We start from the raw sequence: 21711 nt of genomic DNA, 5'->3' as shown, positions 1-21711 counted from the left end.
TTCAATGGCCGTTCTAAAAATATTTTATAATTCACATCGGGTGGCCATGATTATTTGCCAGCATGGATAAGTTAAAAGCTGTCATGAATGTTTGCAGTGCAAAATCTGATTGAACGGATATAGACTGGAAAATAACGGTAATTTTGTTTATTTTAGTAGCGCGGTAAGATTTCATTTATTTGAATGAATTTGAAGGACCCGTTTAGCGCGTGTTCGGGAAATGTCACGCCCCTTACCATAATTGTGAGCTCTACTCAGATGTAAAACCCATTTCAAACCATTTCAAGCCTGATTCAGACTCAGAATGTTAACAAACAAGAGGATCGTGCAGAACGGATTTCATGCACAGACTTTGCAAGCACTGATTTCACAGGACGTTTCAGAGTGGTCATTTTCTTATACATTTTAGATACAATGTTATGTTCATGATACTCGTAGGACAACTATGGTAATACAACCAGTAATCGATCACAAAACCATGATTAATTTTCCTAAGGGCGGTGAACAGTCTTATAAGAGCTACAGTGAACACTATATCAACACTAATGTTGGCTAGTAGGCGAGCGGAGGCAAAGCTTTGCCTTTTGTTTACATCATAGCAACAACATAAAACTTATAATTGGAACTTTTAATAGAAAATGCACCTACAAATAATGCATTACACTTTGTGATCCAACAACAACAAGTGGGAACTGCTCCATTTCAGAAGCGTTTTGGCGTAGCCTGCATTTTGCTCAGTTTCTGGAAGCTGTTCTCCATAAAATGTGCAGCACACAGATAAACTTTGGGGTTATAATTGTTCAGGATCAATGTTTCAAATACATTTTAGCCACTCTAAGTTCGTCAGCCCTGACACACTTCTCTGTGCAGTGCATATGCTTACTTCCTAGCAACCCGCCAAAATAAAAGCTTGCTGATTTTAGGTTTGAAAATGCATATAAAGTAATATAATTACAGAGGTCAAACGTTTCCTGTAGTTTTTTACCAGGTTTGCACACACTGCAGGAGGGATTTTGGCCCACTCCTCCACACAGATCTTCTCTAGATCAGTCAGGTTTCTGGCCTGTCGCTGAGAAACACGGAGTTTGAGCTCCCTCCAAAGATTCTCTATTGGGTTTAGGTCTGGAGACTGGCTAGGCCACGCCAGAACCTTGATAAGCTTCTTACAGAGCCACTCCTTGGTTATCCTGGCTGGCTGTGGCCTCGACCCATCTTCAATGCTCTAACTGAGGGAAGGAGGTTGTTCCCCAAAATCTCGCAATACATGGCCCCGGTTATCCTCTCCTTAATACAGTGCCCCCCCCCCCCCCCCCCCCCCCCCCCAAAGCATGATGCTACCACCCCCATGCTTCACAGTAGGGATGGTGTTCTTGGGATGGTCCTCATCATTCTTCTTCCTCCAAACACGTTTAATGGAATTATGACCAAAAAGTTATATTTTTGTCTCATCTGACCACATGACCATCTCCCATGACTCCTCTGGATCATCCAAATGGTCATTGGCAAACTTAAGACGGGCCTGGACATGTGCTGGTTTAAGCAGGGGAACCTTCCGTGCCATGCATGATTTCAAACCATGACGTCTTAGTGTATTACCAACAGTAACCTTGGAAACGGTTGTCCCAGCTCTTTTCAGGTCATTGACCAGCTCCTCCCGTGTAGTTCTGGGCTGATTTCTCACCTTTCTTAGGATCATTGAGACCCCACGAGGTGAGATCTTGCATGGAGCCCCAGTCCGAGGGAGATTGACAGTCATGTTTAGCTTCTTCCATTTTCTAATGATTGTTCCAACAGTGGACCTTTTTTCACCAAGCTGCTTGGCAATTTCCCCGTAGCCCTTTCCAGCCTTGTGGAGGTGTACAATTTTGTCTCTAGTGTCTTTGGACAGCTCTTTGGTCTTGGCCATGTTAGTAGTTGGATTCTTACTGATTGTATGGGGTGGACAGGTGTCTTTATGCAGCTAACGACCTCAAACAGGTGCATCTAATTTAGGATAATAAATGGAGTGGAGGTGGACATTTTAAAGGCAGACTAACAGGTCTTTGAGGGTCAGAATTCTAGCTGATAGACAGGTGTTAAAATACTTATTTGCAGCTGCATCATACAAATAAATAGTTAAAAAATCATACATTGTGATTTCTGGATTTTTTTTTAGATTATGTCTCTCACAGTAGACATGCACCTACGATGACAAGTTCAGACCCCTCCATGATTTGTAAGTGGGAGAACTTGCAAAATAGCAGGGTGTTCAAATACTTATTTTCCTCACTGTATATATATATATATATATATATATATATATATATCTATATATATATATATATATATATATATATATATATATATATATATATGAACATTTAAATAGCATTGTATTTTAATTTAACTATATTTGTATTTTTATTTAATACTATTTTTTTATTTCAAAATATATCACACATTATTATTTTGTTTATTTTATAAAAAAACCCTAACTAAATAAAGTGCAATAATGCTATTATAAATGATAAAATTTTGTATAGTTAATGGGTCACAATACGTGCAGTGTGAACACCAACCAAATCTCTAGGTGCTTTCATGAGAACCAGACTGAAAAACGTATGTGCACCCCTGAACATTACACACTTCCTAAAGTTGAAAGTATAGGGATACCTGAAGTTTTTCCGACAAAATAAAAGCTTGATGGTTTAACATTTGGAAATCAATTAAGACAGCCATAGTTATTCTTAAATACTATATATACACACCTAATATTGTGTTGGTCCCCCTTTTGCTGCCAAAACAGCCCTGACCCGTCGAGGCATGTGCTCCACTAGACCCCTGAAGGTGTGCTGTAGCAGCAGATCCTTTTAAGTCCTATAAGTTGCGAGGTAGGGCCTCCATGGATTGGACTTGTTTGTTCAGCACATCCCACAGATGCTCGATTGGATCGAGATCTGGGGAATTTGGAGGCCAAGTCAACACCTCAAACTCGTTGTGCTCCTCAAAGTGGTTCAGTGGCTCACCACTGTTCCTTCCTTGGACCACTTTTGATAGATACTGACCACTACAGACCGGGAACACCCCACAAGAGCTGCAGTTTTGGAGATGCTCTGACCCAGTCGTCTAGCCATCACAATTTGGCCCTGGTCAAACAAAATGTTCACTTGCTGCCTAATATACCCACTAACAGATACAGTGATGAAGAGATAATCTGTGTTATTCACGTCATTATGTTATGCCTGAATCGGTTTATATGTTGTAATATTATTTAGTAGTAGTTGTAATACTAATAATTTATTATATAATCATTGATATTTAATCATAAAATTGTGGGCCAAATTGTGCAGCTCCACAAACAAGCACAATAAACCTGCAGTTGAAAACCCCCACAAATCACAATCACATTTTTCATAGGGTGAAACCCTATTCTGAACCCTGAACAACTATCATGAAAGTCACCAAGGACAGTTCTCTCTCCTAAAGCAGTCAAACTAGCAGCGTGAACTGGACTACTTGGAAAAACAATCGAAATATGGCCGCCATTGCCCTCTGTTGACCCCTGCATTAATAAAACAGACACTATGTCTTCTGTTTGGCATCTTTGTGACTTCTGAAAGAAAAGAGAATCTGAATTTTCTCAGAGCTTGAGGCCAGTGGCGTTTTCACGCCAGAGTTATTAATCTATGATTTTCATCACAGCTGGCGACCCCTTCACCTCCATTATAATGCGCTCTTTGTAATTTCATAGTTATTATTCAATAATGTCCTCTGTTGCTGAATTGTGAGAATATCTGGACGGGATTTGTGTCAGAGTATGAATACCCTCATGAGAAAACAAGAAACTCTACAAATGCATTGTGTATGAAGACACTGGATTCCTCAAAACAGATGCAGATGTTCAAGAATATGTTTAACCTTTCCCCTCGACTGAATGGCTCCTGTTTCATGCAAACATTTAGAGACCAGAGCTGCTCTGACCACCAGGTTAAAACTGTGAACTCCCTATCTATAGACGTGTGTGGTTAAGACACAACCAGGGATAGAATCTACCACCCACAACCATATTTATAGAACATACACTTGAAAGAGAGAGAAAAACAAGGGGAGAGAGAGAGCGAGAGAGAGTGAGAGTGAGCAAGAGATGTAACAGAGAAGGTCTTATCACATATTGCACTGTTGCCTTGAACAGACATTCCTCTTCAACGACTTTGGCAGCCCTTTAAGAGCCTATTAAACCGCACTGTTTTCTGTTGCCCAAACCTCACAGAGCTTTCTTAGGCAACAGAAAAGAGGCTAGAAGCGATGCCTGTCCAAGCAGCAGTCTTTATCACACAACTTCACATAGCTAATTGCCAAATAAGATGAAAATATGAGGATTATGTGCAACAAATGCTATCAAGATGCTGATACGGTTAATGTGATTTGGTTATGAGCAAATAAAGCAGACACCGTTTAGCGAGCTGACGTATTTCCCAGCATTAAAGGACTTTAGTTGCTTTTTGTTTGTCAAGTACTCGCACATGCCTATTCACTAAAGAAGACGCATGTGCATGACATCAGCGTTTTCACAAATGTGCACTTTTGTAGTTTGCACGGAGACAATAACGGTATTGTTTTCAAAAATGTGCAATTTGAAACCCGTTTTCAAAAGTTTGTTGTCATGTAAATGAACAGCCAAAACACACAAGAAGGTTTCCGTTTATGGTTGCAAATGGTTTTGTGTTAATGGCCCCTTAGATACATTTTAGGTCTAGTTCACCCAAAAATGAAAATTATCCCATAATTTACTCCATCCTAGGTGTATATGACATTCTTCTTTCAGATGATTACAATCGGAGTCATGTTAAAAAATGTCCTGGCTCTTCCAAGCTTTATTATGGCAATGAATGGCAGCCCAACATTTGAAGCCCAACAAAGTGCATCCATCCATTATAAAAGTAATCCACACAGCTCTGAGGGGTTAAGAAAGGCCTTTTGAAGCGAATCGATGGTTTTTGGGTGAACTGTTCCTTTAACCCTCTGGTGCTCTTCGTTTAGGGGTTGGGTTGCATTGGTTGTCTTCCCGGTCATAAGTGACCCGGACACCTAAAAATTAAACTTCCTCCACCCTAGTAAAACCAATGCAATTTATTTTTCTTCAATAATATGTATTTTGTATTTTGAGATGATTTGATGGTATTTTTTAATATTTATGCAATAATTATGGTCTATTTTTTTTATATATATATTTTTTACTATTGCAGTATTTCAGGTTAAAATAGAGACTAGGCCTTCCAAATAAATTTTTTTGAAAGCAGATTAGAGCCCTCTTTTGTTTTTTTGCCTCTCTTGTTTTTGTTTTTGAATTATTTAAGAATTCATGCAACCATGTGTGTAATCACTAGAGGTCTCTATGGAGAGGCTTGAGAATTCCCTAGTTCTCTTTAGGACACATTTAATGATTTTTTTTTTGTTGATGGATTTGAATATGTATATATAAAAAAATCTCAAAGACTATTTATTATAAAGTTTTAGATATTTATTTATTTTTTTGTTAGAAATATAGATTTTTTTTCTGTGTATTTGTATTTTTGCAGATTTCCCATTCATTTCCTATGGTGGTCATTTTGGACCGAAGAGCACAAGTGGGAGTATTTTTTTTACGACCACTTAGCATTCTCGAATCATGCCGTCAATTTTTGTGTGTTTACATTCCTAATGCTAGAAAAGTCACTAAGTTTCATATCATTCTGATGAAGCTGTGATTCTTTAAAATTTAAAATGTGGTTCATTGGTTCAGTTTTTCATAGGTGTGTGTGTGTGTGTGTGTGTGTGTGTGTGTGTGTGTGTGTGTGTGTGTGTGTGTGTGTGTGTGTGTGTGTGTGTGTGTGTGTGTGTGTGTGTGTGTGTGTGTGTGTGTGTGTGTGTGTGTGTGTGTGTGTGTGTGTGTGTGTGTGTGTGTGTGTGTGTGTGTGTGTGTGTGTGTGTGTGTGTGTGTGTATATATATATATAAATGTGCGTGTGTGTGTGTGTGAGAGTGGATGTGTCAATATCAAACTCTTGATGTTTTAGAGTGTCAGCCCTTTACTGTGGTGTACTTTTTTTCAGCATCGTGGCCGATTTGTAGATTGTACACACAAATATTCTGAGAATTTTTGTGTTTTTGCCGATTTCCCATTCATTTCCTATGGTCGGTCAGACAATGAATGCTTTTTTTTTTTTACGACAAATTAGCATGCTCGAATCATGACCCCACATTTTTTGTGTTTACATACCTAATGCTAGAAAAGTCACCACGTTTCATATAATTCGATGAAGCAGTGATTTTTAAAATTTCAAAACAGAACATTTTTCGGTCAGAAATGACCGAAGAGCCCCAGAGGGTTAATGGTTGAACTCTGATGCAAGACTATTAGATGCCTCTCTATTAAATAACAAAAAAAAACACACACAAAAGATACAACATCAAATATGACAGTGATAGATTTCTTTTATCCTGTTCTTTTGTACACATCATCGTACACTCTTGTCCAGTTAAAAATCCTGTTTACATCCAGTTTTATTGCAAGCAACAATAGAAACACGTTCTTAAAATGTAAACGATTCAAATCAATGCATTGCTTTTCACCATCTTTCTGTAAGATGATTATGTACAGTTTATGGTATGAATTTCAGCCATTTTTTTCTGGAAAGGATAAAATAATACTGCTAATGCTAGGCATTTACTACGTCAAAAAAACAAAACAAACAATAGGTAGATATGTAAAACTTACATTTAAATTCACACAATTTGATTTAAATGGAAAGTTTTGGAATTACAAGACAGACATTTCACATTGGGAAAAAAAATATGGAGCAATTCACAATGGTTTACAGTATAATATTCCAGTATGTAAGAAGATTGATTGATGAAGTGAAAAAGCTAGAAAGAGTGAGGATAAAAACATCACAGGACAAAATGTAGAGACTGTCAGGATTCTCTTCATGTTTATATACAATCTATGATACAACTGTAGTATGGCACCATATATTAAATACAAGCATCTTTTTCCCACTCGCATACATCTATGAGTTTCGCACTCACAGTTTATGGCTTTTGTAATCCTCAGAGGACTACACCAGTGTACTACAGTAAGTGTGCATACTGAGAGATGATATTTGGGAATACCATAAAAAAAAATTGCGGTAGAGAACTCGACGTCGGAATGTTATTAGGAGACTCCATTGTTTTCTAAAACAGATCTGGGTCGCAATTCAAGCTCTTTTATAGTGTGCATTATTGTGGAATTCTTAAACCACTAGATTGTGCATTTATCAAAACCTTGGCACTAAGACGATTTCAAATAACTAACAAACACTGGCATTTTACGAATGTTTTTTGGACCTTTCTCAGTGGCCTCATAAGTCTTCTGGATGTATTTGTATTCAGCATCATGCCAATGTAGACTCTACAAAACATTTGAAGCAGAAATCAGTCCCGAAAGAGTTCAAATGTATAAAGAGTACGACGACTAACCCTGCTCCTAGCAAGACGGTTCAAAAGAAAGCTACTAGACTGTAACTCACAACTCCAACTTGGTTTGCGGCCACTCCAGATCACTGATGTCATTCTCTGCTTGCTTCTTCTCAGGTCTCAACGCATTGAAAGAGGCAGCGCCCCCTATGGGAGTCTCAGGAGGAGAAGCACAGGCCGCAGCATTCCATGCAGATCTCCAGACAGTCTGCAGACTCGCAGCACGCGTCGATGATGCCGCAGTCCATGTCACAGGGCAGGTCGCAGTCGCCACATTCCTCTGAAGCGCAGCAGCAGCAGAAGCACGAGTCGTCTGATGCGCAGGAGCCGCAAGTGGCGCAGTCCAGCACGATGTTGCACAGTGTGAGGAACTCACAGAACAGACAGGCCAGGATGCAGTGGAAACAGCAATCTGGACGCAGCAGAGAAAGTTAGTCACAACAAAAAACTCACTGGCTAGTGAAGCTTATCTGTGTCAGTCAAGTCAAAGAAATGCGTGCAAACAATCACGGCAAATGACTGCCTCACCATCCTGAGCCTCTGTGGGGATCTGTGAGCTGTTGGATTTGGAGCTACTTTTGCTCCTCTTGCTGCTCTGACTGTTGATGGACGGGTTCGACTGCAGCTTCTTGGGGTTTTTATGGGCTGTGGATGAAGATGAGGAGGAAGAGGAGGCGGCTCGAGAAAAAGTTCCGTTTCTGACCCCGTTGCTGTGTGGCTTGCTGTCTCTCCTCAGTAGCGCTGCTGATTCGGTTGAGCTAGCTAGCATGGAGTGTATGGGTGTAGACCGTGCCTGAGGTTGATCTGAGAGAGAGAGAAAACAAACAAAAAGGTGAGCAGGGATATAGCTGGGTTTTATAACAGCTTTTCTGCTGCTGTGTAATTATTCTCCTTCTGCTGCCTGAGGATGTGTAGAAGAAAAGCAGCAGCTGCATACTTGTGGCCAGAAAACGTAGTCAGTATCTTGTTTCTTATAATGGAATTAGCCTAGTCTGGCTCCGCCCTCCTACGTACTTCCGCTCAATTTTCATTTTCCTTCAGTACTCCGTCTGGGATTGCGGTATATTCTCTGGTTTTCTCCGGTCAGCGAACAGAGGGAGTGGACTGAGAACGATGACGTTGATGTCGTGCGCTAGTTTGAGATGACATGCGTCACGACCAAACGTTAGCGATTGGTTATGGCAGATCCAGAGTAGCTCTGGGCAGATCCAATAGTTTTAAACTTCAACAGAGTACCGGCCTTCAAGGAAGTTAACGCTTGTCAATGGAGAGTGGCCAGACTCTCTGTACAAAAGAAATGAACGCGAGTCTGGTAAGACCAGGCTAGAATTAGCCTTCCAAAAAAAAAGGCATCTGGCAGATTCTTGTGCAATACCTAAGAATTTTATTTTTGTAATTGGCTCTTAATCCTAAATCTAACAAACTACCTCTAAGCCATGTCCTAAGACAGCCATTACTCCAGTCTTCAGTGTCACGTGATCCTTCAGAAATCATTCTAATATGCTGATTTTGTGCTCATGAAACGTTTATTATGATCAATGTTGTTGTTGTTTTAAATCGGAGACTTTTAAAGCATCTGTAATGCGTGTTAGCTCACAAAACTAGTCTAATGAGTCTTTAGGAAACTTAATGAGCATATAAAAAGCACATTGAGATCACAATGTTGCTTAATTTTATATCACAAACAAAACCAGTGAATTCAATTCATCACCCAGCCCTAGTTTTGTCAACAGGTCACTCACAGAAGGAAACAAAGGGCAAGATCGATTTAGATTTACACCAAAGTGAGGTTTGTTTCTGGGAAACAGCCGTCAGAATTCAGTAGGGACAAGAGTCCTGATGGGAAGAGCGCATGTGTTTAGAATATCCGCTTTGAGCTTGCTGGTCTGTCGTAAGCATCGGGTCTAGACTGTTTATATGACTAGACACAATGATATGCCTCATATTTAAGATTCACTTAGTTGCTCTATCATGTTCATCTGTTTCTTCTATAGTTTGTTTACTCATAATGTTTCCTTTAATTTTTGGTTGTGTATCATTTCAGTCTGATGGCTTTCCCTCCTAACCAGCTTCAAAGAACCAAGAAGAAAAAAAAGTCCAAAGCAAACAGACAAGCAAACAAACAAAGAAACAGGAATTAATAAACCGAGATCAAGAGACCAGAATGGATTTGCATATCATTGCTTCAGAGTTGCAGGAAGAGTACACAAAGGAAGAAATAAACAACATGAGATCACCGCTATACGCTTCGTTTCCCACAGAGAGCAAGTGACAAGACAACATACACAAATCAAGAAACAAAGCCAGCAGAAGTTGCAGGAAACATTTCTGTGTGCCTTGAAAATGAAAAATAAATAAACCCACAGACGTCTAAATTGAAATTAAATATTTTATAAACAGGATAGCTTTAATATAACAAATGCAATAATCAGGCTCTACTGTAAGTCAGTAAGACAGAGTCTAAAACGTAAGATGTCAAGATGCTAGCTAGCAGCCAACCCTGTCTACTGCATTTTCCGGAAGTTTCTGTAAAACAGCACATTTGGATTTGTGCTGAATGATAGAGGTGTGAGCCTAAGTTTATTTGTGTAGAGCATTCCGTACACACTGGTAGTTATATGTAAAATATAATTAAAAATATATTTTACAAGATATGTAAAAGATCATGTTTATAGTGTTTGCAACAATTTTGTTTCATTTACCAGTATATTACATTATTTCTGAATGTAATAATTAAATGGGACTTGTCTGTGCTTTTTTTCTCGACCTAATGTGACAGTAAAGGCTGCGCTCACACGGTCAGTCCAAATGCGATGATTTGCGTATCCGATTGTGCGATTGTGTGTCCATGCAGCTCTTTCGTTTTCCGGAATATCTGCATCGGTTTCTATGTCAATGACGTTGCGTTGGTAGGCATAAGCCTAAAACAGCAGCAACAACCACAACATAGAGGGGTTTGCAATACAGATGTTGTCTTATTATCACACTGGACTAGCTACTTCGTCTTCTGAGGCAGCGAGCGGAAGAACGTAGGAGGCTGGTATAAGCAGCTTTAATCCATGCTGTCATCTTCGCCGGTTTCAAAACAGGTCTCCGTTATACTGTCATTTTCTGCACGGCCGCTACTTTGCAACAACACAACCTCATTTCTGCGTGTGCACGTATATCAACGTGTGACGTTTTACACTGTACGTTGGCATGAGAGAGTCACATAAACCACGCAAAATCCGATCAGAGCAGTCATATTGAAACGGATTTCCAGAAATTCCAAACCACATATGAATGTACCTTGAAACGGATTTGTAAAAATCGCATTTCATGTGATTTTTGAATCAGGGTATCTTGCGTCCATTCCAAATCCGTTTTCAATTAAAAAACAGAAAACGAAAAAACAAATCATTTTTCTTTTTTTCATTATTTTCAGACAAACGAAAAACAAGATTTCTGCTTGATTTTTCGTTTTTCATTCAGAGGTAGAAAATGTATAAACAGTTTGAATATTCGATTTCTACATGTGGGCGGGAATTATACGCCCCTTTCGGCTGATTGGTCAGCCGAAGATCAAACTATTCCATCATCGCTTCTTCCTCAGTTCCGCACAGCAGAATAAAAGTCCTGCACTGCCACAGCTGTACGGATTCTTAATGCTTTTATTGCAACTACATTTCATATATTTTTCTCATCAAACAACCAGACTAACGAATGGCTCGACACAACCCGTACCGGGGCAGAACCTAGGCAGGGTTTTCTTCTGTGTAGACCAGTGGCTTTAGACCAGCAAAGTGTCAGGGGGTCCGCGAAATAATTTGCTAGGCTATCCTACTGTATTTTCCTGACTGTAAAGTTACGTTTTTTTTTATCACGAAACATGCTCTGATTTATTCCAAAATGACTTATATAATGTATTGAAAGTCAAATAATCGAAATGTTGACTTTTTTTAAAGTAGGCGTGTCTATTCGCTGTATTTTAGTTCATGTTTCTGGTGTGCGTCAGAGAGATGTTCATATGAGACCGAGACGCGCTAAAGCAGCGCATCCTGTTTTGTTTATTTTACAAAGGCATGACTTTTTGTAGTAATTTTAAATGTACACAAATAAAATAAATATTTTACTGCTTCCAATGAGGAAAAAATTAAGTGATGGCGCCGGAGACTCGCGCGCTCACATAACAGTTCTGGTATTGCTGACTTGACATCGCAGCCTGTTCATTATCAAAATAAAACCAAACATATAAAAAGTTATTCTGCTTAGCCTTAATATTGTACAACAGACAAATTAAATTGTGCCAGTCAGTACTTGCTTTTATTCCAAACTCACACCTATCTCTGCATGTAGCCTAAATAATTTAGCCAATGCGCGTATGAGACTGCGAAGCCTTCTTTACATAAATAGGCCTAGTATAATAAACAAATGTTACATTGCAAATATGAAAACTTTGGACCGAATGAAAGATGTCCAATACAGTCCAACGTCGATACAGTTTCTATTAAAATAATTTCATTTGGCTTGGTATTTAAACTAAATGTTGTTTGTAATAAATGGCACAATATATAGGCTAGACTATTTTTATAGGCTTCTATGTATATTTTTTTATTATTTGGCTACTTATATTTTTCATTCTTGTTGTTTTCTTAATAACATTAATTTAAGGATTTGTCATACAGCGAGGGGAAGTAAAATACGCATAGCCGTGTTAATAGTGTTTATTAGGCCTATGTTGTATTTTATTTACCGGTATTTTAAACTAGGCTACTTCTGAATGTAGGCTAATAATAAAATGCAGATTTTACTACAATGCAACGTTCGCGTGTTTCTCTCTCAACATGACCCGGCGTGTGAATTAGGCTACACTTGGTGCGACTTTTCTGGCAAATAGGCTACGGTCAATTATAAAATATGCTGTATTATTACAAAATGCATAGGATGCATTATAGGCTATACATTGTGTTAATTATCCTCACCCACATTAACTTTGTCACTGCCTAATTATATGGGGGTCATTGGACATTTATTTACTCAATATGAAATAAACTCAAATAACTGCTGCGTATTTCCATGTCCCTGCCTGACTGGTGCGTTTATCTGCAGTTTATTACGTTTATTTAACCCATCGCAATTTATTGGAACTGTGTGAAATAAATAGGGTACCTACAAAATGATGTTATGCCTTTTACTTTCTTTTTTTCGGAACACACACACACAGACACAAAAAAATGTCCTGCTCGCATTTGCCCCTTTTTTTTAAAAGCGGATGCAAACATCTCGTAACATAATACATATGCAACTCGTGCCATAGGCTATTCCAAGCGCTCTGAATACTGGGTTTGAGAAACAAACTGAAATGGCAAGATATTACAGGCTTTAATGAAAATCTTGTGTGCAGCAGTAGCCTACACAAGCACCCTTTTGAGGTATCAATTATAATCCATTTTAATAAAACAGGCATAAATCATAAAATAAAAGAGTATGTCTTTTAATATCTGTTTTTCTCCGGTTGTCTGGTTGCAACGCATTATTCTTTCCTTTTTGTATTAGTGTTTAAAATATTTATTTTTAATTATTTATTTAACGAAGGTAGGCTATGACAGCCGTCATATATCCTGCCAGCTGATGCAAAGAGGTGAATTTATATCTACACGAAAAAACCCTGCCTAGGCTCTGCCCCGGTACGGGTTGGGTCGAGCCATTCATTAGTCTGGTTGTTTGATGAGAAAAATATATGAGATGTAGTTGCAATAAAAGCATTAAGAATCCGTACAGCTGTGGCAGCGCAGGACTTTTATTCTGCTGTGCGGAACTGAGGAAGAAACATAGACTGTAAAAAAATAGGGAAGAACCGATGACGGAATAGTTTGATCTTCGACCGACCAATCAGCAGAAAGGGGCGTATAATTCCCGCCCACATGTAGAAATCGAATATTCAAACTGTTTATACATTTTTCTACCTCTGAATGAAAAACGAAAAATCAAGCAGAAATCTCGTTTTTCGTTTGTCTGAAAATAAAGAAAAAAGGAAAAACGATTTGTTTTTTCGTTTTCTGTTTTTTAATTGAAAACGGATTTGGAATGGACGCAAGATACCCTGATTTTTTTGGCTGTTCAGACTTGCTAAATCTAATCGGATTTCAATTGGATACACACAAAAATCGGATTTGGACTGACAGTCTGAACGTAGCCTTATTTTCCAGAAAACGCCGTATCTGCAAGCTTTCTAACTTCAGCCGCTCTCTCGAAATTGAACGTCTCGTAAAAGTCAAAAACATTTTTCAAGTCTGATTAAAAATAAATGCTTTGTTTCAGGCACAGGCACTGATTAAACAAATTCTCAATTAAGCTCTTGAATGTGGGCACCGTATGGCGGCGGGCACTGTTTGAAAAGTGAACCGCAATCCACGCAGCCTGCCATCGAAAACAAAAGAGCGCGTCCAACGATACGCCGCGGTGCAGCCAGATCAGCGTAATGAAAACAAAAGGAGAGGCATATCAGCAAAGTTATGACTAACGTTATGATTAAAACGTCAGTCTTTTTTTGTGCTGGGTGTGAGGATGAGGCCAATCGCTTGGCGTTTTGAAGTTCAGACACCGTCTCCCTGTGAGTTTACAGCCTACAAATGTTCTAGTGTTCCTCCACAAACTGCTCATGGAGTTGACTTTGGCAAGCGCTCCTCAGCACTTCGTATATTTTACTCTTGAGCACCGCAAAAGACTAATTATTCTGGAAGAAAGAAAAACTATGTGAAATGCAGACCATCAGAGCCAAAGGAAATAAACCCCCAAAACAGAGAAAGGCTAAATGGACCTTTTACGTGAAATGTTTTGTTATATATTTTTTTCTGTGAATGATGATAGTATTTAATCCCATCCTTTTGCTGCAATAAACATTTTCTTGACCTTAACGCATGTTTCAGGTCATATGAGAAACGACCGAAGGGAATATATTGAGAGGAAAAGAGCGAGAGGTCTGGTGCCCATGCGGAGGCATGTGGACTCTGTATAGTCCAGGAAAAACACACACAAACACACCTCGTTCTATTCACAGAGTCTGACGCTCGAAGGTCTAGAAGACAGAACTGGCAATCAGCTACATTAGATAATGGCTGAGCGGACACATGCCCACAGTGTGCTGGTGTTGGAGCCTGGCCGAGCAAATCCGTTCTGATTGGATATTTTGCCATTTCAAACTTTACTCCAGATGTTCAGTTTGTTATAAAGGAAAACAAAAAAGATCATTTATATGAAGTGCATTAAAAGTCAGAGTCTATGAAAAGACTAAAAGCCAGTTCCTTTCCATCGGGTAAACATCACCCTCGAGTCCATATGTTCGGTGTTAGATTGGCAGGGTGTTTATATTGTTTGTCAGGCTTTAATGTGCATGTATCTTGAGTTTGCCAGCTCTTGTTGGAGGATCAGCCCTTCAGAAACAGCTACAGTTCACCCTGGATTTACATCTGACATTTTGAAGCTGTGATGTGTGATTCTCTCATACACAAAGACAGAAACCCTGAAATACTTTCGTCTACATCATCACCAGCTGCTGTGGTCCAGCATCTACGTTATACACTACCATTCAAAAGTTTGGGGTCAATGAGATCTAAAAAATAATAATAACAATTAAAAATGTTATTCAGAAAGGGTGCATTAAATGTATCAAAAGATTTCTATCTCAAATAAATGCTGTTGACAGAATCAGTTTTCAACATTGATAAGAAATATTTCTTGTACACCAAATCAGCACATTAGAATGATTTCTGAAGGATCATGTGACACTAAAGACTAGAGTAATTATGCTGAAAATTCAGCTTTGCCATAATGAAATTACATTTTAAAATAGATTCAAATACAAAACAGTTATTTTAAATAGTAATAGTATTTGACTGACTTGCTGTATTTTTGGTCAAATAGATGCAGCCTTGGTGAACATAAAATAAATTTTTTTAGAAACACTAAAACTTTTATTGACCCCGGACCTTTGAACGGTAGTATGAATATATGTCCACTAATACATAATGCATTTACTAGCAACCAAGTTTATGTTTATGTTTACTAAATATTGTGTCCGGTTATTGAAATTAACTAAATACTTTGGTTAAAAAAATAGCAGAGTTCAAAATACATTTGTACTTTATTTTCTAAATCAGGATACAATGACCTTGCAGTTCCACTTAATATTTAATAAATAGCTGGATATTGTCATAGGACTATCAAAGTTGCGCTAAAACTCAAATGATTTTATTACAATGGATAAAGACAGTGTTAAATGTTGAAATGTGAATCAGTTGATGAAAGCTGCATGAAATGAATGCTCTTTTGTAAGGGTAAGACTAGGTATCTTTAAACAAAGTGGCTCAATGAGAAGAAGAACAATATATCTTGTTAGACACAATGGCTTTTCAAAAACATTTTTGAGAATGATTAAAATTTAAGTCTTGACACTCTTAAGAAACGGTTTCACAGAAACACATTGTTTTCACTTGTGACTCATCCAAACATACATTTAAAGGGTCTATTTCAAGGTTAAATAGAAGCATTAGTGGCTCTCAGAACAGCACCGTATTGTACACTGCTTGAGTTACACCCACAGCATTTCAAACTTTTTTGACCTAAATAAAAGTGCTCACGCGGTTAAAGGGTGTAAACATTTTCAAAGACCACAGAGCTTTTTTTTTGGGTGGGGGGGTAAGGGGGGGTTGGTGGTCAGGAATTGAATCCATAATAGCATGTGGCATTTTTGTGTTATCCTGTGCTGCAGTTTTTGGATGAGGTATTTGAATCAGGGATGTTACTTTGTTAGTGTGCATTTGTGTTAAGAGCAGTAAACAGGCAGCGTCAGCCGGTCTCCTGGGCATCTGCCAGAAAGAAAGAAATTTCTACAGAAGCCAGAAGTTACTCTGCTGAGAATCAGAGGGCAAAACTACGACACGCTTTGTGCTCTTAGCATTCAAAATAAAGTGCATAAACATGGATACACACATGTGCGGTTACATACACAAAAACTTAGTCAGGATGATTATAAATGGAGCTGTTGCTAGGTTGTGAGTAAATCGATACTTAAACAGGCTGCCACCTACCATCAATTTCATAATTTACCATGCATCCAAAAACCCGTAACACCAGAAAAAAGGGAGAGAAGAGTGTCAAGAAGTAAATGTGGATGTGTCAACTGCTGATGACAACTGGCAGGAAGTAAATCAAACGGGAAACAATTCTTTAGAAGAAGTGTCTCTCTTGTCCTTAAATAGTCTTCTTCTGCTAAATGAACTGTTTGTGTATTACACTGCAGTCTGACATCATTTGTGGATGTGAACACAGGCAATGAGTGAATTTTATTAAATTATTAAATAAAAGTAAAAAAAAACCCTTTTCATTCAGCCTTTGATATATAAAAGTTCATCTTGATATAAGAATATCCTGTAAGTTTCAGAGCTGAAAACTTCCTTGTTAGTCAAAGAAAAGCTTTTATAGACACCAGGCCCAGCAAACGCTCGATCTCAGAGTGTGCCAGGCTGTGTCGTCAGAGTGTGATGAAACACCGCCTCAACCGAAGAAGACGAACGCCTGATTCTGTAGCCCCGCCCACCGATTTGTGCATGGCATGTTATAGATAAATAACACAGGCCTATGTGGAGCTAAACCGGATCGAACTTCCAAGCAATAAACATGCTGCATAAGCTTCATTCGGATTCCAATATTATGAATGCTCAGATTAACTTTATTTTTAATGAATATCCACAGGGCTCCAGACTAACTTTTTTCACTAGGAGCACAGTGGCCCCCAACTGAAAATTTCAGGGGCGCACACCACACCGTAAATCAACATGCTAACCAAATCTACTAATTTCCACTGTATTACTAATAGGGATCGGTATCGTTAAGGTTTTAATGGTATTACTACTCTTACCGATACTGCTTATCGATCCGGTACTTTAACAGTATTCTTACCGGTTCTTTTTATTATACTTTATTTATTTTTTTTATAAAAAAAAAAAAAAACATAATTAAGAACATAATTAACATGGCTTTATAATCTGAAAAGTAAAATATCTATAGCAAAAGAAACCGCAAAGTTTGAACAAAAATATCTATTTGTAAATGGACCAGCGTGCAGGCATTCGGAAGGTCTGCTAACATTACAGTAAAGAACAAACCTACAAAGAAATCTAATAAAGTAATGAAATGTAAAATAACACTGCATAGTTTTCACTGTATAAATTGATAGATTAATACTTATAAAAGCTAAAGTTATTTATTGAAGAGATGTGAATATTTTCTATTTGCCTTTTGTTCGATTCGAATTAATGGCTCAATCGTCAGCAGGTTTATTAGACGCTGCCCCTTTAAGACCGATCGAATGTAGAACTAATAATATCATATTCTCCTATTTCTCCAAACTATTTAAGATATAAGCTGTTAAAATAACTACTCTCCAATTCGGTCATTTTGACACCGGCTATTTGTTGTTTATTTGATGGTTTAGACGCGCACACGAAGCCTAAAATATAAAGTGCACGTCGGTCCATTTCGCAGCACACACGCCGCCTTGAAGTTGGAAACAGCGTCTCTTACGCAGATTATTGTGCATTTAATAGCTCTTTATTATCAAACACATCCCGCGGTTTAGCAACAGTAGAGACTGCAGTTTACAACAATCACTGATTCTGACGTTTAGTTTAGGTTTAGGGAGAAATGACAGCGTAAGGCTTTGAAGGGAAGGATGTCGCGCTCGACTGAAGACGGCTATAGGAATAGTTTTATCTCATACCATCTTTTTATAATTCTTGGAAGCCAAAATCGAAAATAAAATTAGATTAATATCACAGCACATCCCTAAAGTTTAAGCAGACTAAACTTTTGTTTAGTTCTTGGCCATCGTCACTCATTAAAGCTGACTGTGGTGTTGTGTTCGCTGTAGCTCCACGTGAGAGAGCTCGCTCGCTTTCTCTCTCTTCTGGATTGCGAATGGCAAAAATGCATCACGGACAAATGGTTTAATATTCTCTTATATAGAAACGGCTGGCAAAGATAGAACGTCTATCAATTATAATTAGTAAGCATATTTTCTTAACTTCTCCAGTACTGACAGCAGGCAAATTTACTGGTCGCACATGTGCGACTGGATGCAAAATTCAGTCGCACACTCTCAAATTTTAGTCGCAAAATGCGACCAATTAGTCGCACTCTGGAGCCCTGATCCAGTTCACGTGAGGAAGACGTGTGTTTGTTCCTTCATTTCACCACAGATTTGTTTGTAAACAAGAGACTTGATTTGCAGACAGGATGGGATTACATGAATGAATGAAGCAACACACTAATGTGAGTAAAACATTTTTTTATATGTGATAGTATTGCATTGTTACAGATCGTTTGATTTCTATTGATTATGTGTACATGTGTAACTGAACATAACTTAGCACGCTGTCACAGGCTGGAGAATCCTTTATTTGAGGTGTTGTTGGTTCATTGTCCTGCGATTCGTGATCAGACTCGGACACGTTTGGGCCAGGGCTTGCAAAGCCCAACATCCCGGGGCTATGTGTTTTCCAGACGGGCTACCAAAACGTATCACCGGCCTGCCGATGGACTATCTTAAATAGTGAAATAACATTCCTTTCTTGATGTGCAATCGCGGAAGTTTTGATCATGCTGATTTGTCTGACTCTGCAGTGAGGCTTGTGCATGTGTGGGTGTGTGGGTGTTAGTGATGCACGGTTCGCGGTTATATCCACCGATCAGGAGGGCCAAGTAATAAAAAATAACATTCCAATTAATTGCAGGTGGATGAGATATAAATCATTGTGTTTGTTTGATAAATACATTTTGCGAGCCCTGTGGGCGAATCCTTCCGGTTGCCGTTTTCCCACACGCTTTCAAAACAATCCCTCACGTGTACTCACGGGGGAGCAGAAGCTCATTATAATATGCAAAGCTTATCCAATCATAGCAGTGGGCATTTACTTCCAAGTCTTCAGTGCGGCACACCCATAAAAACGATACTCGGTTACTTAACGTAACCTCGGTTCTCTCTAGAAGAGGGAACGAGTATTGCGTAAGTTCCTTACGCTACGGGAAAGTATTCTTTCTTCGAGATTTCTGAAAAACCCAAAATTATCCTTAATTTTGTAACATTGTCAACGCAGTGCGGCAGCCTGGCAGACCATAGCAGGCTATTCCAGCGTGCTATTGGCTGCTCTGCTGGCAACTGCAGCAGCCTATCGGTGAGCCCGCGTGACGTGGCGACCAATGAGGGCGCTTCGCGCCCACCTGGCTTCATTTGCCTACAGGTGGGGCGTGGCCACGTGTATATAAGCAGGGCTCACGGGCTGCATATTCGGTTTTCTTAGTTCTGAAGCGTAAAAGCCAGCGGGGCGCACGGCAAGGAACGCAATACTCGTTCCCTCTTCTAGAGAGAACCGAGGTTACGTTAAGTAACCGAGTATCGTTCTCTTACGAGAGGTTCTCTCGTATTGCGTAAGTTCCTTACGCTACGGGAACATATTGTCAACGCCGTGCGCGCCTCGCATACAGCATATGTATCCCAGGGAACCGGGGACCATAACACTGCTCGGGCAGGGTGGCCGGTAAAGAAAAAACGGGCCACCACATATACAGACACTTCATTCGAACTGACGGGTGGTTTACGACGGGTGGTTACAACACCCTGTCCCATGAATGAGGGAACGGCACCTGCCGGTCTCCTTCAAATTCACCACACCTTGTCTCATGAATGAGGGAGCGGCAACGCCGGTCGCCTTCAAATTCACAATATCTTGTTATATGAGTGAGGTAACGGCACCGCCGGTCACCTTCAAACTCACAACAGCTCGTCTCGTAAATGAGGGAACGGCACCGCCGGTCTCCTTCAAATTCACATGAGCCTAGTACCGAACTTACTACCAGTATGTGAGCTATGTCTGCGCAGAATCACTGGGCAGAACCAACGGCCCTATTGAACTGATAACACTTTCGCCTGTAAGGCAGGAACTTCCAGATTGTAAAATCTCACGAACGTAGACGGGGAGGCCCAGCCTGCCGCCATACAGATATCGTGGATGGAAATCCCTCTGGCCCAAGCCCACGAAGAGGCCATGCCTCTGGTGGAGTGTGCTCTGACACCTAGCGGGCACTGCAGGTGTTTGGAAGCGTATGCAGTTGCAATCGCGTCCACTATCCACCTGGACAGGGTCTGTTTCGAGGAGGCGAGACCTTTAGTGCGCCCACCAAACGAAACAAATAGCTGCTCAGAACGCCTGAAGGCGGTGGAGCGTGTGACATAAACCCTCAATGCCCTGACAGGGCAGAGGAAATTGCCACCGTCCCCCTCATCGGATGCTGGCAGAGCCGAGAGGGAGATAATCTGCGCCCTGAAGGGAGTGCCGATCGCTTTGGGGACATAACCATGCCTCGGTCTGAGAATGACCTTAGAGTCATTAGGACCGAACTCCATACACGTCGGGCTCACTGAGAGCGCGTGTAGATCCCCCACGCGTTTCACTGAAGCCAGAGCTATCAGAAACGTGGTTTTCAGCGAAAGGAACCTTGGTTCCACAGTCTCGAGCGGTTCAAAGGGATGAGCCTTCAGGGCCTCTAGGACCAAGGCCAGATCCCATATAGGAACCGACGGGGGCCGCGGGGGATTCATCCGTCTGGCTCCTCTGAGGAAACGGACGATGAGCTCGTTCCTTCCTAGCGTGCTACCTAGCGTCGTCTGAGCGAACGCTGCTATAGCCGCCACATACACTTTGAGCGTGGAAGGGGACCTGCCCAATTCCAAAAGCTCTTGGAGGAAGGAGAGCACCCGCTGGACCCCACATTGCTGTGGGTCCAATCCCTTGGAAACACACCACTCAGTGAACACCGACCACTTAGAACTATATAACCGCCTCGTCGAGGGGGCTCTAGAGTGTGAAATCGTGTTCATAACCCCTTCGGGCAGGTCAACGGGTATCCGTTGGTCACCCATACATGCAGAGACCATCGCTCTGGATGGGGATGCCAAACTGAGCCTCCTGCTTGAGAGAGAAGGTCTGCTCTCAGCGGAACTGGCCAGGGGGGTGAGTGCGACAGCTTCACCAGCTCTGGGTACCAAATCTGGTTCTCCCAGCGCGGTGCTATAAGGAGCACCGGACGGCGCGTTTCCCTGATTTTCGCTATGACCTGGGGCAATAGGGAGATCGGCGGGAAAGCATACAGCGGGAGGCTGGGCCAAGTTTGGGACAGCGCATCCTCGCCTTTGGACAGA

At 40.3% G+C, this 21711-nt stretch overlaps 1 protein-coding gene across 2 annotated transcripts in view; it reads right to left on the bottom strand.

The window, feature by feature from the left end:
• Positions 1 to 6184: 6184 nt before the first annotated feature.
• The window catches only part of mdfi (MyoD family inhibitor), a 42325-nt gene continuing 26798 nt past the window's right edge, over positions 6185 to 21711 (bottom strand). The window contains exons 4-5 of one of the 2 annotated variants that reach the window (XM_079844365.1): positions 8004 to 8279; positions 6185 to 7887 (exon numbers count right to left, since the gene is read on the bottom strand). In XM_079844365.1, coding sequence (XP_079700491.1) covers positions 7634 to 7887; positions 8004 to 8279 — 530 coding nt within the window. In that variant the 3' untranslated portion in view covers positions 6185 to 7633. The remainder of the gene's footprint in view (positions 7888 to 8003; positions 8280 to 21711) is intronic. The other variant, XM_079844366.1, reaches the window with a different exon arrangement.

The sequence above is a fragment of the Gobio gobio genome, assembly GCF_949357685.1.
Source record: "Gobio gobio genome assembly, chromosome: 19".
Lineage (NCBI taxonomy): Eukaryota > Metazoa > Chordata > Actinopteri > Cypriniformes > Gobionidae > Gobio > Gobio gobio.
Note: the sequence above shows the minus strand (reverse complement) of the source record. Positions and strands in the feature narration are given on the sequence as shown.